The sequence below is a fragment of the Leucoraja erinacea genome, chromosome 16 (genome assembly GCF_028641065.1).
Source record: "Leucoraja erinacea ecotype New England chromosome 16, Leri_hhj_1, whole genome shotgun sequence".
NCBI classification, from domain to species: Eukaryota; Metazoa; Chordata; class Chondrichthyes; order Rajiformes; family Rajidae; genus Leucoraja; species Leucoraja erinaceus.
Genome location: NC_073392.1, coordinates 7,449,786 through 7,464,523, shown reverse-complemented (window position 1 = coordinate 7,464,523; position 14,738 = coordinate 7,449,786). Strand labels below are relative to the sequence as shown.

Genomic DNA, 14,738 nt, shown 5'->3' with positions numbered 1-14,738 from the left:
CATAAAAAAAAAGTAACGCCTCTTTGCAGCCGGAGAAGGCGCTTTCTGCAAGGAATAGCTCCACAGCACCGGGCTCCCACTGGGCATTGCCCTTTGAGAGTGAGAGGGAGGGAGGGGGGAGAGAGAGAACGAGTTTGGAAAGCCAAAATATTAGTTTTACCCAATATATTTTCTTTGCATCTATTTGAGCGGTTGCATTTACATTTAGCCTCTTAGGGTTGCATTGCATTGGAATTAATCTTTAAAATAAGTTAAAAGCATCATAAATAACGTCCCTTTGCTGCTAGAGAAGGCGCTTTCTGCAAGGCACAGCTCCAGGCATTGCCCTTTAAACGCTGAGACCGGGTGAGAGAACGAGTTTGGAAAGCCAATGTATTTTATTTGCTTTTTAAGCTGTTTGCATTTAGCTGTTTAGGCATTGCATTGGAATTCAGACTTTAACAAGTTAAAAGCATCGTAAATGGGATCCCCTTTTTTTGCATTTTGCATTTTGCATTCTGCAAGGCACAGCTCTAGCCCAGCACCCACCGGGCATTGCCCTTTAAGCGCAGCGACCGCCGGCTGCGAGAGAGAGTGAGGGGAGAGGAGAAGGAAGGTGAGAAAAATGCGGGGCTTCTCGCACCCTGCGCTCCGGGGTTGATTGACGGCGGCGCCGGCCAACGGTGAGGGCGCTTGACCACGTGGACGGGGAGGTGGGGCCAATGGGGAGGTCCGGTGGGGGCGGGACCAGGGTGGGCGGGCGGACGCTGCAGCGCGGGTCGGCGAGAGCCGCTTACAGTTGGCGAGGTGGCTCGACGCGGCGGGGCGGCCGTCTACGGCGCTCCTCACATCGGCCTTAAAAAACCGCATTTGGAGGCTTCGGGACTGCTGCCATCGATCGACTGACCGACAAATCGACGGCTGGGGTTTTAGCTGTTTTGAAATAAAGTGTATATTCTATTATTTTCCTCCTCACACCGTCTCTCTTCACCTCAAGATGGCGGCGCGGCGCTGGCTGGCGGCGCTCATGGTGCTGGCGCATTCGAGCTGCTGCCTCCTCCTCGCCGCCGCCACCTCCTCTGATCCCGACCGCGATCGCCATCCACCTCGGGCCGGCTCCCCCACCCGCAGCCCCGTCGCCCTGCCTCCCTGCCCAGCGGGCTGCAGATGCAGCGGGGAGCAGCTGGACTGCAGCAAACGAGCCTGGACGAGCATCCCCCCTCAGCTGCCCGCCTGGGTCGTCTACCTGTGAGTATCATAAGTTTATATAAGTTCATCCGGCGATATGGGGGTTGGGGGGGGGCAGAATTAGGCCATTCGGCCCATCTAGTTTACCCCGCCATTCAATGATGGCTGTTCTATCTCTCCCCTCCTAACCCCATTCTCCTGCCCCCCAAACCCCTGACACCCGTATTAATCAAGAATCCATCTGTCTGCCTTAAAAAATATCCACTGACGTGGCCTCCACAGCCTTCTGTGGCAATGAATTCCACAGATTCACCACCCCCTGACTAAAATTCCTCCTCATCTCCTCCCAAAGGAACGTCCTTTTATTCTGGGACTATGACCTCTGGTCCTAGACTCTCCCACTAGTGGAAACATCCACTCTAGCTTTTGACTATTCGGTCAACCTTCTAAACTCCAGCGAGTAAAAATGCTCATCATATGTTAAACCCATAGGTTAAATCTACAACAAACTCCAATAACCTGGCATTAAAAAAAACACACAAACATCACCCAGAGTATAGACATAAGGAACTGCAGATGCTAGGAACTTGCTTGGAGCACACAAAGTGCTGGAATAACTCAGCTGGTCAGACAGCATCTCTGGAGGACATCGATTGCTGGCATTTCATAAGTTGTAGGAGCAGAATGAGGCCATTTGGCCATCCAGTCTACTCAATCATGGCTGATCTAACTTTCCCCCTCGACTCCAATCTGCCTTCTCCCCATAAACCCCTGACACCCCCCCTCTCCCTCTCGTCTGGCAGTTGGCAATAGAAGTTAGACTACAAAATGCTGGAGTAATTCATCAGGTCAGGCATAATCTCTGGAGAAAAAGAAATAGGTGACACTTCGAGTCGAGACCCTTCTTCAGACTGAGAGTCAGAGGAGAGGGAGACTAGAAATATGGAAGGTTAAGGTGAAAACGACAGGTTGAAGCGGATGATGATAGGGAATTGTAGAATGGTTCATTGTTAATAGGCACAAAATGCTGGAGTAACAGCAGAACAGGCAGAATCACTGGTGAGAAGGAATGTGTGACGCGTCGGGTCGAGACCCTTCTTCAGACTTGATGACCTTTAGTCTGAAGAAGGGTCTGGACTTGAAATGTCACACGTTCCTTCTTTCCAACCAATAGACAATAGGTGCAGGAGTAGGCTATTCGGCCCTTCGAGCCAGTCATTCAATGTGATCATGGCTGATCATCCATAATCAGTACCCCGTTCCTGCCTTCTCCCTGTATCCCCTGACTCTGCTATCTTTAAGAGCCCTATCTAGCTCTCTCTAGAAAGTATCCAGAGAACTGGCCTCCACCGCCCTCTGAGGCAGAGAATTCCCCATACCAGCATTAATGTCCATCTTTGGTGTAACGCAGCATCTGCAGTTTCTTCCTACACACATGGTTCATTATTAACTGAGGGGGGAAGGTGACAAGGAGGCATACAATCAGTAAAATGTTAGGTACAGGATACTGAGTTGGATGATCAGCCATGATCATATTGAATGGCGATGCAGGCTCGAAGGGCCGAATGGCCTACTCCTGCACCTATTTTCTATGTTTCTATGAGTCAGGAGGACAGTGAAACAAGTCAGAGAACTAGGATGGGAACGATGGAGAGAGAAGGAATGCAAGGGTTACTTGAAGTTAGCAAAATCAATTGAGTCTACTCCACTATTCAATCATGGCTCGTCCATCTTTCCTTCTCACCTCCTTTCTCCTGCCTTCTCCCAATAACCCATTGACTCTTGACCTCCTGAGTCAAAGGATGGGGCTCGAATTCGAACAGCACATGGGATGAGCCCAATATCAGGGTAATACAGCACAGATACCCACCCCTTCGGTCCAGCTCACCCATGCTAACCAAGATGCCCCATCTAAGCGTCTCATTTGCCTATGTTTGCCCCATATCCCTTTAAACTTTTCATATTCATTTACCTATCCAAGTTCTTTACTCCCTAAAGCATGCAGCCTTGATCCATGTGCTAGTCCAAGTGTCTATTAGATGTTCCAAAAAACGTACAGATTTGATGTGTAACCGTTGAAGTGTCTTTTGAAATGCTCCTAAAACCATGCAGCCTTAATGCATGTATGTCCAAGTGTCTTGTTAGATGTACCGATAACTTTGCAGCCAAGATGCATGTACTTGTGCGAGTGACTTTTTAAACATTCTTAAAACCTTGCTGCCTTGAGTCCTTTCACTCAAAGGTCAATCCTGATCCCAAGCAACTTCACCTAATCCTCTCACCCTCAACATGTCCCAAATTGTTTTGATCTCAGTCCTGTCAAGGAAGGGTGATGACCACGACCCACCAGCGTCCACCTCAATCACTGCGGGCAAATGTGCTACATGACTCTCCTTGCAGCCTCTAAGTCGCATTACACAAGTTATAACTTTTTACCCATTAAGAAATCTCGCAGTATGAAATTTAAAACATTTATTGTAACGTTCATCTGCTTTAAATGCATAAATTATCATAATTTTTAACGCTGCACAATACACTTCCATGTATGTAGGAATGCGGAGAGATGAGTAACTTGTGGACGTGACTTTACAGTGCTGGTGTTGGGTTCCCCTCTTGAATTATTTCAACATTGGAAAGACACACTAGTTTTGATACTGGTGTCCGTGGAGAATGGTTTTCAGGAAAGGATTTACACCCTTTGACAGAAATAATCCAGGCTGAATTCTTGCACCATGTGCAAGTTTTTCTATTTTAGGTATCCCTAAAAGATTAAAACAACTAATAACGTTTTTGAAGTACAACCTTCCAAATTAATCATTCAGATGTACTTTCTTGAGTTTGGATAATTGAAGCTGATCGTCTGTGCATGGTTGGGGGTGGTAAAGGAACTTCATTTTTTGCTCAGTATATTACTTCGATATAGACTAAAACAGGTGGCTGAGGCAAATCTGATTTTAAGGTTGTTTAAAAACTTGTATTTTAGTATAGACTAATGTTTTTGTAGGGAGTTGTTGGCATCAATAAGCTGTAGTGATGCAGATCGCGAGTTCCACTGTAAACTTTATACTTGTGTCGGATTTTTATGGTGTAAATTACTAGGTGTTCTAATGTCGTTGTCGGGGTACCTTGACTTGTGAAGTTCGACTTTGTATTGAAACGTCTCAGTCTGTATTTTCCCCCAGATTGCCTTGAGTGGATGTAACCTTTTGGATCCCTAATCACATAATTTAAGTAATTAGGTGTTTTTGTTTTTGTAGATTTTAGAGATTGTTTGGTGCAATGCTAACTGGGACGTGTTTCTCATTTACTTAGTTGTTGCCCTGAGATGCTGATTGGCAGCATGCCTGAACAGTTCAGTGTCCATGTGGTCTTAATGTCCTTTGTGACTTTTGGTTTGCAATTTTTACAATAATTTAGTTGGGGAGGAAGTTTAATGTTAGAACTAAAATGTATGAAGTTACATTTTCATTTGTATCCTGAGATGTCTTAATTTTGTGAATTACGCTGGATTTAATGGTTCCTTTTTAGTGCCTTAACTAACTTGGGTTTCAGTATTTTTTTTATTGCAACGCATAACTAAAAGTACTTTTGTTGTACCCTTGGAATAAGTTGATCTGTAATGTTGTTTGTGTAATCATTTTAGAACCTTTAAACTTTTGGCAGTTTATTTTATTTTTGAAAGAAAACCTGGACACAAAGCAGAAGTTCTGGAAAACTGTAATAAAACCAAAAATTGCTGGGAACATACTGGCATCAGGCACTTTACTTTTAAAGTGCCTGATGCCAGTATATTCCCAGTTTTAAATCGTTGTTTAACAGCTGCTGTCTGACATACTGAATATCCACAGCATTTACTATTGTCTTTTTAAATCAATGATAAAGTTCTCCTCTTAATATTTATTCAAAACTTTTTACATACATTTCATCAATGTAACTTGGTTGAACCAACTCAGAATATCATAGCACCATTTCAAATTCTTTAAATCTGCTAATCTAAAATTGGGTGTTACTAGAATTGGCCTCTTGCAAAGATGGGATGTAGTCAGGGTTACAGCTCTTATTGGTCAATGACCCATGCTGGAATTGTTTTTGAATATTGGATGACAGTAAGATTGGTTGTGATTTCACAGCCACGTACCTTTTGCTATTCATCGTCGGGCCATGCTCACAAATAATAACTACCTGATTGAACTATAGAACGATATCTTTTGGTATATTATTGCAATATTTTGTGTTATCTAGTGAGATGGATTGGTTGAGCAGTAAGATGTAAAAATTGTAATACGGTGTCTAATTTCTGTGCCAGAATAATCATAACATATGATAACTCGAGTTGTCCAGGACAAGGTAAATTATGATGAGCACAACTTACAGTTCATTTCATTTTCTGTTCCCACATAGCACTTAGCGTTGCAGTTTATTCAGAACAAAATATCTAAATATTTGGAACTTTAAAATTGTTTTTCACTATCCAATACAAACTTAGTGTTTATGCTAAATTTGTATTAGATAGTTTAATAATGTCTGCTGAAATGATGCAGTTGTTTGATATTGTAATCTTATTTTGTGCCATTTATTTTTAGATCAATTAAATTAACATCAGGATGGATTATTTTTCTACTTATGGAATAGAATATTCTGTACTTTATAACATCAAGAATTAATTAGATTTAAAATTATTGTTTTGCTATTCAATAATGTGCTGAACCTATACTTGTCTTTAAAGTTGTTGTCCTTCTGAGCTGGCTTACTGCATAGAGAATGTGGATCAGATTTATTGAAAAGGGTAAAATATGCAATCTATAATTAAAGGTTGTCAAAATGAAATTGCTGTATTGCAATCTTTTACTTTAACAATAGGTGGTCCGTTTTGGTCTAAAAGACTTTACAGTGATTCGAAATAATGAAGGAAATTTGAGAATCGTATAAAATATATTTTACTCTAGGGCTATATGAAAATAATTTCTGCACACGGTAGATTGTCTTAAAAATAAGTGGTCTGGTCCTGTAGGATTTGTGTCATAGTCCGTCAGTGAGGTATTGCTGTCAAATTTAAATCTGAATATCAAAAGTTGTTATCATGTACTATTGCTGATCCTAATTTTGCAATGCGAAGGAAACCAGCTGTTTTACTAAAATTCATTGTGGAATCAATTAAAAAAAAATATGGGTTGATGTCTTATTCAATACTTACAAATTGCACATATTATTCCGGAAGAAAATTTTAACACACTTCAAAAAGAACTTTGTAAAATAGAATCCTTGTTGCAGTTTTCCTATTCATTTGAGACTGACCCGAAAATTAGATAGTGACATTTATTTTTCCTTGTCTCTTGTTCTTCAGGATATTGGTATGAGTTTATTATCAATATTCTGATCATTGACATGAGTTGACCATACCTATCAGTTGAGTCTTTCAAATTTCTATACATTTGTTTAATTCTACTTTCAAAACATATATTTTTAGACTAGTTCTGTATTGCAAATTGAATTCATTTTGATGTCATTGGTTTGTCGTTTCATTAATATTCACACTCATTTATGCATCCTTGGGTTGCCTACCTTCAAGTACCTCACCTTCATGATTAAAACATGATTTGTGTTCATGTTTGCCGAAAGGCCTTTTGTATTTTCAGAAGTATCATAAAATAATTGTTTTACTGGTTTGAATTTCCATGCACTAAACATTCTCAAATTTTGAGGCCTTTTCTTCAGATTGTCACAGTTGTCATTTGTCGGTATTGATTGAATGTAAAAAGCACGAGAAACGTGCTGCCCACTCTATTTCTAGATTGCCGTTAACCCGATATTGGTGCGATTTAAATACAAATAATTGGGAAGCATAACTAACACTTGACATTGTTTGATTGATCACAAATACATTGCAACAATTAAGAATGTGAATAGTTCATGATATTTTAATAACTGGGTTTTGTAAACTTGTAACTGATTGATTTAGTGATCTAAATTACTGAGAAAAACAATATAGGTTCATAATTTGTCATCGCGTTTAATATCAGTGATATGATATAGTGTTTGACCCCACTGTGATCCTTTTAAGGGGCTGTCCCATTGCGGCGACCTATTTGGCGAGTTTAGGTGAGTTTGAAAAAGTGACTTGTTGAAGACCTCCTTCGACTATGTTGAAGACTAGCTTCGAATAGCTTCGGGAAAATTGGACACCGAATAGTGGAGAGTGAAGACTACCTCCTTCGATCTCCCTTCGACTATGTTGAAGACTGTCTACGACTACCTTAGATTACCTTCTACTACCCTTTTATTCCTACGAATAACATGCCAACCTACTTCGACTAAACCCATATTTAAAAAAATATATAGATTTTTTTCCATGGCTGCCTTTTGTTACTCACGGACATTTTTCAGCATGTTGAAAAATACGCACCGACCTAGCTGAGGCCTTGAGTACGAGGGGACTACTCTCGAGCATGAAGGAGAGTTACAAAGACCTCCTAGGACCTCGTGTCGACCATGCTGCGAGTACGAGTCAAGGGCAAACTTTTCTGAACTCGCGGATAAGGTCGCCGCAGTGGGACCTTTGCTCTGTTGTCACTGCTTTGAGGTGGAAAGTCTTACATTGACTAACTGAAATACTTCCACCAAACTGTCTGACCCACTTAGCAAACGTTGTACACCAGTCACTTCCCTGGCCTTTTGTGTTTTCTAAGCTTTGTTCTGTTGACTTTTAAACATTTTGCTTCATGCTTTCAAGTTGTGCATTGCTGATCAACACAATGAAATGAAATGCATTTTGTTTTTAACCTTTTTTTGATCCTTTAGTAATGAAGAGGAGATTTTGCATTAATGAGTAGACAATTTTAACTTTGACTAAGCTTGAATAATTTGGCATTCTTTGATAATATTCCACAATACTGAAAGCTTACAGAGTTGAAATTCTTCTATATTTTGTAGGTAACCATTTTTAAATTAATAATGGTGGGGTTTTATTTGCCAGATGTTGATGCAAATTCATGACTTTTTCGTAGTGCTGGATAAACTTTAGGGGATACTTCCAATGGCAATTGCTGGTTTATTTTCAAACACTTATTTCTATAATTCCTTGACTAACAGATTAGTAACTAATAAGTGCTTGTTTTGAAATCTTTGTTACTAAAACTCTGTTCTTGACCAGTTTTGGCTTTCTGTGCTGCGGTTTCCGAGAGAACGCCGCCACCTACAGCCGTCATTTTTGGCCACCTCGCTCAGAGCCCCCCTCCGCCGCTTGTGTGCCGAGGATTTTTCCCGTCGATGAAAATTGACAGAGATATCAATGTTTTTACAACATTCCCCATTCTCTCTGCTGCCCCTGCTGGAGGGAGGGGGAGCAACTATAAAACCAGGAAGTGGTGTGCCTCAATCAGTCTCTGCAAGTGGTGTGCCTCAATCAGTCTCTGCAAGTGGTGTGCCTCAATCAGAGCTTTGAATAACACTGACAAATGTCTGCAGCAATGAGTACCCTTAATTTGGTTTGAAAATGAAAATATGATTAGATGTAAAAAAGCACTGCCTGCAAATGGTTGTTTGGGTTTGGGTTGAAGAAAAAGGCACCCCCCCCCCCCCCTCTCCCTCTCCCCCCCCTCTCCAACTCCCCCTCCCTCCCCCCCCCCCTCCCCCCCCCTCTCCCCCCCCCCCACTCCCCCTCTCCCCCCCCCCCCCCTCCTCTCCCCCCCCCTCCTCCTCCTCTCCCCCCATCCCTCCCCCCTCCTCCTCCTCCCCCCCCTCCTCTCCCCCGTCCTCCTCTCGCTCCCCCCCCCCCTCCTCTCCCCTCCCCCCCTCCTCTCCTCCCCCCCCCCCTTCCTCTCTCCCCCCCCTCCTCCTCTCCCCCCCTCCCCCCCCCTCCACCTCCTCCCTCCTCTCTCTCCTTTTCTCTCTCCTCGCTACCCCCCTCCTCCTCTCTCTCCTTCCCTCTCTCTCTCTCACCCTCCCTTCTCTCTCTCTTCCCTTCCTCCTCCTCTCTCTCGCCTCCTTCTCTCCACCCTCCCACCTCTCTCTCCCCCCCCTCTCTCTCTCCCCTCCTCCTCCTCTCTCTCCCTCTCCTCTCCTCCTCTCCCCTCCCTCCTCTCCCTCTCCTCCTCTCCCCCCTCCTCTCTCCTCCTCTCCCCCTCCCCCTCTCTCCCTCCTCCTCTCTCTCTCCCTCCCCCTCTCCTCTCTCTCTCCCTCTCTCCCTCTCTCCCTCTCCCTCCCTCTCCTCCTCTCCCCCTCTCCCTCCCCCCCCCCCTCTCTCTCTCTCTCTCTCTCTCTCTCTCTCTCCCTCTCTCTCTCCCCCCCTCTCCTCTCCTCCTCCATCTCTCCTCTCCCCCCTCCCTCCTCTCTCCCCCTCCTCCCCTCCCTCTCCCTCTCTCCCTCCCTCTCTCTCTCTCCCTCTCTCTCTCCCCCCTCTCACTCTCTCTCTCTCTCGCTCTCTCTCTCTCTCTCTCTCTCTCTCTCTCCCCCTCCCCTCCTCCCCTCTCTCTCTCTCTCTCTCCCTCTCTCTCCCTCTCTCTCCCTCTCCCCCCTCCTCACTCCCTCTCTCCCTCTCCCCTCTCTCCTCTCCTCTCCCTCTCTCCTCCCCCTCCCCTCCTCTCCTCTCTTCTCCTCTCCTCTCCTCTCCCCTCCCCCCCTCCTCTCTCCTCCCCCCTCCTCTCCTCCTCTCCTCTCTCCTCTCTCTCTCCCCTCCTCCCTCTCTCCCCCCCTCTCCCTCCCTCTCTCCTTCTCTCCCCTCTCCCTCCTCTCCCCCCCTCCTCTCCCTCTCCTCCTCCTCCTCTCTCTCTCTCCTCTCCTCCCCTCTCCCCTCCTCTCTCTCCTCTCCTCTCTCCTCTCCCTCCCCTCTCCCCCCCCCCCTCCTCTCTCCCCCTCTCCCCCTCCCCTCTCCTCCTCCCCCTCTCCTCCCCCTCCTTCTCCCCTCTCCCTCCTCTCCCCCTCCCCTCTCTCCCTCCCCCCTCTCCTCTCTCACCTTCCCCCTCTCTCCCCCCCCTCCCCTCCCTCCCCCCTCTCCTCCCCTCTCCCCCCCTCCCCCTCTCTCTCCCCCTCTCCTCCCCTCTCCCCCCCCCTCCCCCCTCCTCCCCCCTCCCCTCCCTCCTCCTGCCCCTCTCCCCCCCCCCCTCCCCCCTCCTCCCCCTCCCCCCCTCTCCCCCTCCCCCCCCCCCTCCTCCCCCCCCCCCCCCCCCCCCCCTCCGCTCCCTCTCTCCCCCTCCCTCTCCCCCTCCCTATCTCCCCCTCCTCTCCCTCCTTCTCCCCCCCCCTCTCTCCCCCCCTCTCCCCTCCTCCTCTCTCTCCCCCCCCTCCCCCCCTCTCCCCCCCCCTCCTCCCCCTCCCCCCCCCCCCCCCCCCTCCCCTCTCCCCCCTCCTCCTCTCCCCTCTCCCCCCCCCCCCCCTCCCCTCCTCTCCCCCCCCCTCCCCTCTCCTCCTCCCTCCCCGCCCCTCTCCTGTCCTCCACTCCCTCTCCCCTCTCCTCCCCTCTCCTCCCCTCTCCTCTTCTCTCCTCCTCTCTCCCCTCTTCTCTCCTCCCCTCTCCCTCCCTCCCCTTTCCTCCCCTCCCCCTGCCCTCCCTCCCCCCCCCTCCCCCCTCCTCTCCCCCTCCCTCTCTCCTCTCTCTCCTCGCTCCTCCTCTCCCCCCCCCTCTCTCCCCCCCCTCCCTCCTCCCTCTCTCCCTACCTCTCTCTCTCCCCTCCTCTCCCTCCCCCTCCCCTCTCCTCTCTCTCACGCCCCCTCCCCTCCCCCCTCTCTCCCCCCCCTCCCCCTCTCCTCCCCTCTCCTCTCCCCCCCCTCCTCCCTCCCTCTCCCCTCTCCTCCCTCTCTCCTCTCCTCTCCCTCTCCTCTTCCTCCCCTATCTCCTCCCTCTCCCCCCCCTCCCCCCCCTCCTCCCCCTCCCCTCCCCCTTCCCCCTCTCTCTCCCTCTCTCCTCCCCCCTCCCCCCCCTCCTCTCCTCCCCGCCTCCCTCCCCTCTAGCCCCCCTCTCCCCTCTCTCCTCCCCCCCCCCCCCCTCCCTCCTCTCCCGCTCCTCCCACTCCCTCTCTCTCTCCCTCCCCCCCCCTCTCCCTCGCGCACTCTCCCTCTCTATTCATGTATCTATACCTCCACCATCCACTCCTCCCTCCCCCTCGCGTCCCCCCCCTCCCCCCCCCCTCTCCTCTCCTCTCCCCTCTCCCCCCCTCCCCCCCTCCCTCCCCCCCCTCTCCCCTCCTCTCTCCTCCCCCCTCCCTCCCCCCCTCCTCCCTCCCCTCCCTCTCCCCTCTCCCCCTCCCCCCCCTCTCCTCCCCTCTCCTCTCTCTCTCCCCCCCTCCTCCTCTCCTCTCCTCCCCCCTCCCTCCCGCCTTCTCCTCCTCTCTTCCTCCTTTCCTCCTCTCTTCTCCCCTCTCCTCTCTCTCCCCCCCTCTCTCTCCCAACCCTCTCCTTCTCCTCTCTCATCCCCCCTCCGCAGGCCACACGTTGAGGGAACAGACTCAACAGGTCTGCATTTGGTCTAGTAATAGGATATACATCATGTTCTTCGCCAGTTTTGAAATAGTGTCCACACAGTGGATAGACTTACACAGTGGATCTGACTGCTGAAAACTAGTGATCCTGATGTGCCCGTCCCACTCAGGCCATTCTTTAGGCGACTGCCAGGAACTAATTTTAATGGAATTCACCTCCGACACGTGGCGACAACCTACGACAGCAAAAATTGTCGTTGCTGTCGCCAAAATTTTTTCGACGTGTTGAAAATTTTGTGGCAGTCGCCTGTAGTCGCCCAAAAAATCACCTAATTGGGACAGGCCCATGAGGTTTTGTGGCAGTATTAGCAACAGTAATATATACTATTACAATTTCCAACCTTGTGACCCAGCATAGCACCAACTCTGTAATTTCAATGCTATCAGGCCAAGTGAATTAACCACTGTTTAATGAGGATTACAAAAGAACATGCCAACAGCAGCAGGTATATTAAATACGAGCTGTTAAGGTTGCAACACAGGACTACATGTATGCTAAACAGCATTAATAAAAGGGCCTAATGATCTTGTAGCCCAGGGGTCAGCAACCTTCTTCTGCATAGGGACCTGGACTCATGTCTGTGAGCAGATGGCGGGCCACATCTATCACGTGTACACATGGATCCCGCCCCGGATGGCAGGCATGAAATCACGTGTTCACAGAAGGTAGACAAAAATGCTGGAGAAACTCAGCTTGTGAGGCAGCCTCACGCAATCCTTACATGTCTCACCTGTTGAGTTTCTCCAGCATTTTTGACTACTGTTGATTTTTCCAGCATCTGCAGTTCTTTCTTAAACATGTTCACAGAAGGTGCGCAGCCGTACCGGCGGCTTTGCGCAGGATGCGGTACAGCCGGTGTTTGGCCCTTGGCGGGCCGGATGATTACGAGGGGAAAAATCCGCCTGTGGGCTGGATGATTTCGGGTTACGGGTCGCATTCGGCCAGGGGGCCATAGGTTGCCGACCCCTGTTGTAGCCCATGGATCAGAACAAAGCTCTATAAACATGCTTGATCATCTTCTTTCTTCCTTCCTTCCATCACAAGATCAGCAAGATGAAATAGTTGACCAAGGAAGCGAGGTGTGAACAAAACCGCATTCACGGCAACAGAGCTGCTGTGGAGAGATTGACAACTTCAAGTTTCTAGGCATCCTTCGCACCTGAAACTTGTGATGTGGTGATCAAGAAAGGGCATCATCGTATTTATGTTCATGGGCGCTTACGATTTGGTATGCCAGGAGAATTCTCATGAACATCTACTGATGTGATGTAGAAATTATTTAGACAGGATGCATCTCAGCCAGCTCTGGGAACGCCTCTGCTCTTGACTGTCTGAACCAATGGTGAGTGGTGAGCAAAGTCCAGTTCATCATTGTCTCTTTGCTTCCATTGTCCATCTTTGGTGAATTGTATCAGGAAGGCTGGAAGTATCGTCAAAGATGCCTGCCACGCCAACCATTCTTTTCTCCTTTCTACCTCATTGGAAAAGGTGTAAAAGCTTGAAAGCCCAGATATACAGACTTAAGAACAGGTTATTTCCCGGTGCTAACAGACCCCCGAACCGATCACAACTTTCACATCCTCATCTTGGCAGTGCTGCCATGTACCCTTACTCTTTTGGTGTACCTCCTTTGGTGATTAGTTTTTTTGTAGTACCTCAGAATGCTCTGCAATCTTGCACCCTTCTGCTTAGTTGCACTTTTCATTGGAGATATGCTGCGCAGGAAGGACCTGCAGATACTGGTTTACACTGAACATCAACACAAAATGCTGGAGTAACTCAGCGGGACAGGCAGCATCTCTGGAGAGAAGGAATGTGTGACAGAATCACGGAAGAAAGATCTTGACCCGCAATGTCACCCATTACTTCATTGTAGATATACTGTTTAAACTGTGAGCTTTGTGTGTACAATGAATTTCATTGCACCCTGCTGTATGTGACAATAAACTAATCTAATCTAGAAGTACTTGCCAATGATTGTTAAATGTTCAATTTCACTTGCAACTCTTCAGGAAACAAAGCATTCCATGTTTGTTTGTAGCAAGATCTAGAGAACATCCAGGCATGTCCAGTGAAGTGGCAAGTAACAATCAAATTGTAAAAATGCCAAGGAATGACTACATCGCTTGAGTCTGATCACCAACATTGATTTTCATTGGCACTAGTTTTTGCATCAACTTTTTGTGTGCCACGGTTGTCCAGTAGCTCAACTGGACTAGCCATATAAATACTGTCGCTACAAGAAAAGGTCAGGAGCTGGGTTTGGAATGTTCCAGGATCCAGATTAAGGGCCAGAGTTCAGACCAAGCACCAAGAGTGTGGCTGAAGTTAGGGCTGGGTGTCGGTATGCTTATATATTTCTTGCTCCCTTTTAAATTCACTGGATTTGCTGGAAGGAACATCGCTACCATGCAAGGTGAAAAGGAGTGGAATAACGCTATTAATATAACACAGTATTCCAGATACATTTCCAATTTTATCCAACCATTGCTTCCATATTTTCTCTTTTATTGTTCTGTTTCCCATTTCCCTTAACTCTCCTTGTTCCATTCGCCTACTACACATTTCACCCACAGCACTCCACCCTCTACCCATTCTCAACATGATTCTGGTTCCATTTGCCATTCACCACTTCTTTTAATGCTCTCTTGTTATCTTCCTTACTTATTGGATTCCAGCACTGATAGCCTTTGTATTCCTGCACATCACCCTCCCAGCTTTCTCTACCGTTGTTCCATCCCACCCCCCAAACTGGCTTTGTCTCCCAATTCCATCCTCCCCATGTCCTACTTGGTTCTGCTGGCTTGCCATACCTCCATCCTCATTGGTCCACCGATCCTCATGTGTTGTAGCTCGCTATTAATTGTGTTTATACAATCATTGATTGTCTTCTGAACTCTGCTGGTTGTTGTCATTTAATGTTAATTGTTGAGCTGAAGAGCTCTTGATAGTTTGCCCTGTGTTAACCGGGGATTGCAGAAGGATTGACTTGTGTTCACAGGGATTGCAGACGGATTGTTTCCTATATTTCCTGCTTCTGTGAGTATATCCTTTGATAGAGCTGAGATGGGTTTATGGTGTGGGAGTGGTAGCATCAA

The 14,738-nt window shown here is 47.6% G+C and overlaps 1 protein-coding gene across 2 annotated transcripts in view; it reads left to right on the top strand.

Moving 5' to 3' along the window:
- The first annotated feature begins 759 nt into the window (after window positions 1-759).
- lrig1 (leucine-rich repeats and immunoglobulin-like domains 1) overlaps window positions 760-14,738 on the top strand; it is a 65,217-nt gene continuing 51,238 nt past the window's right edge. The window contains exon 1 of one of the 2 annotated variants that reach the window (XM_055647629.1): window positions 760-1,227. In XM_055647629.1, coding sequence (XP_055503604.1) covers window positions 977-1,227 — 251 coding nt within the window. In that variant the 5' untranslated portion in view covers window positions 760-976. The remainder of the gene's footprint in view (window positions 1,228-14,738) is intronic. The other variant, XM_055647630.1, reaches the window with a different exon arrangement.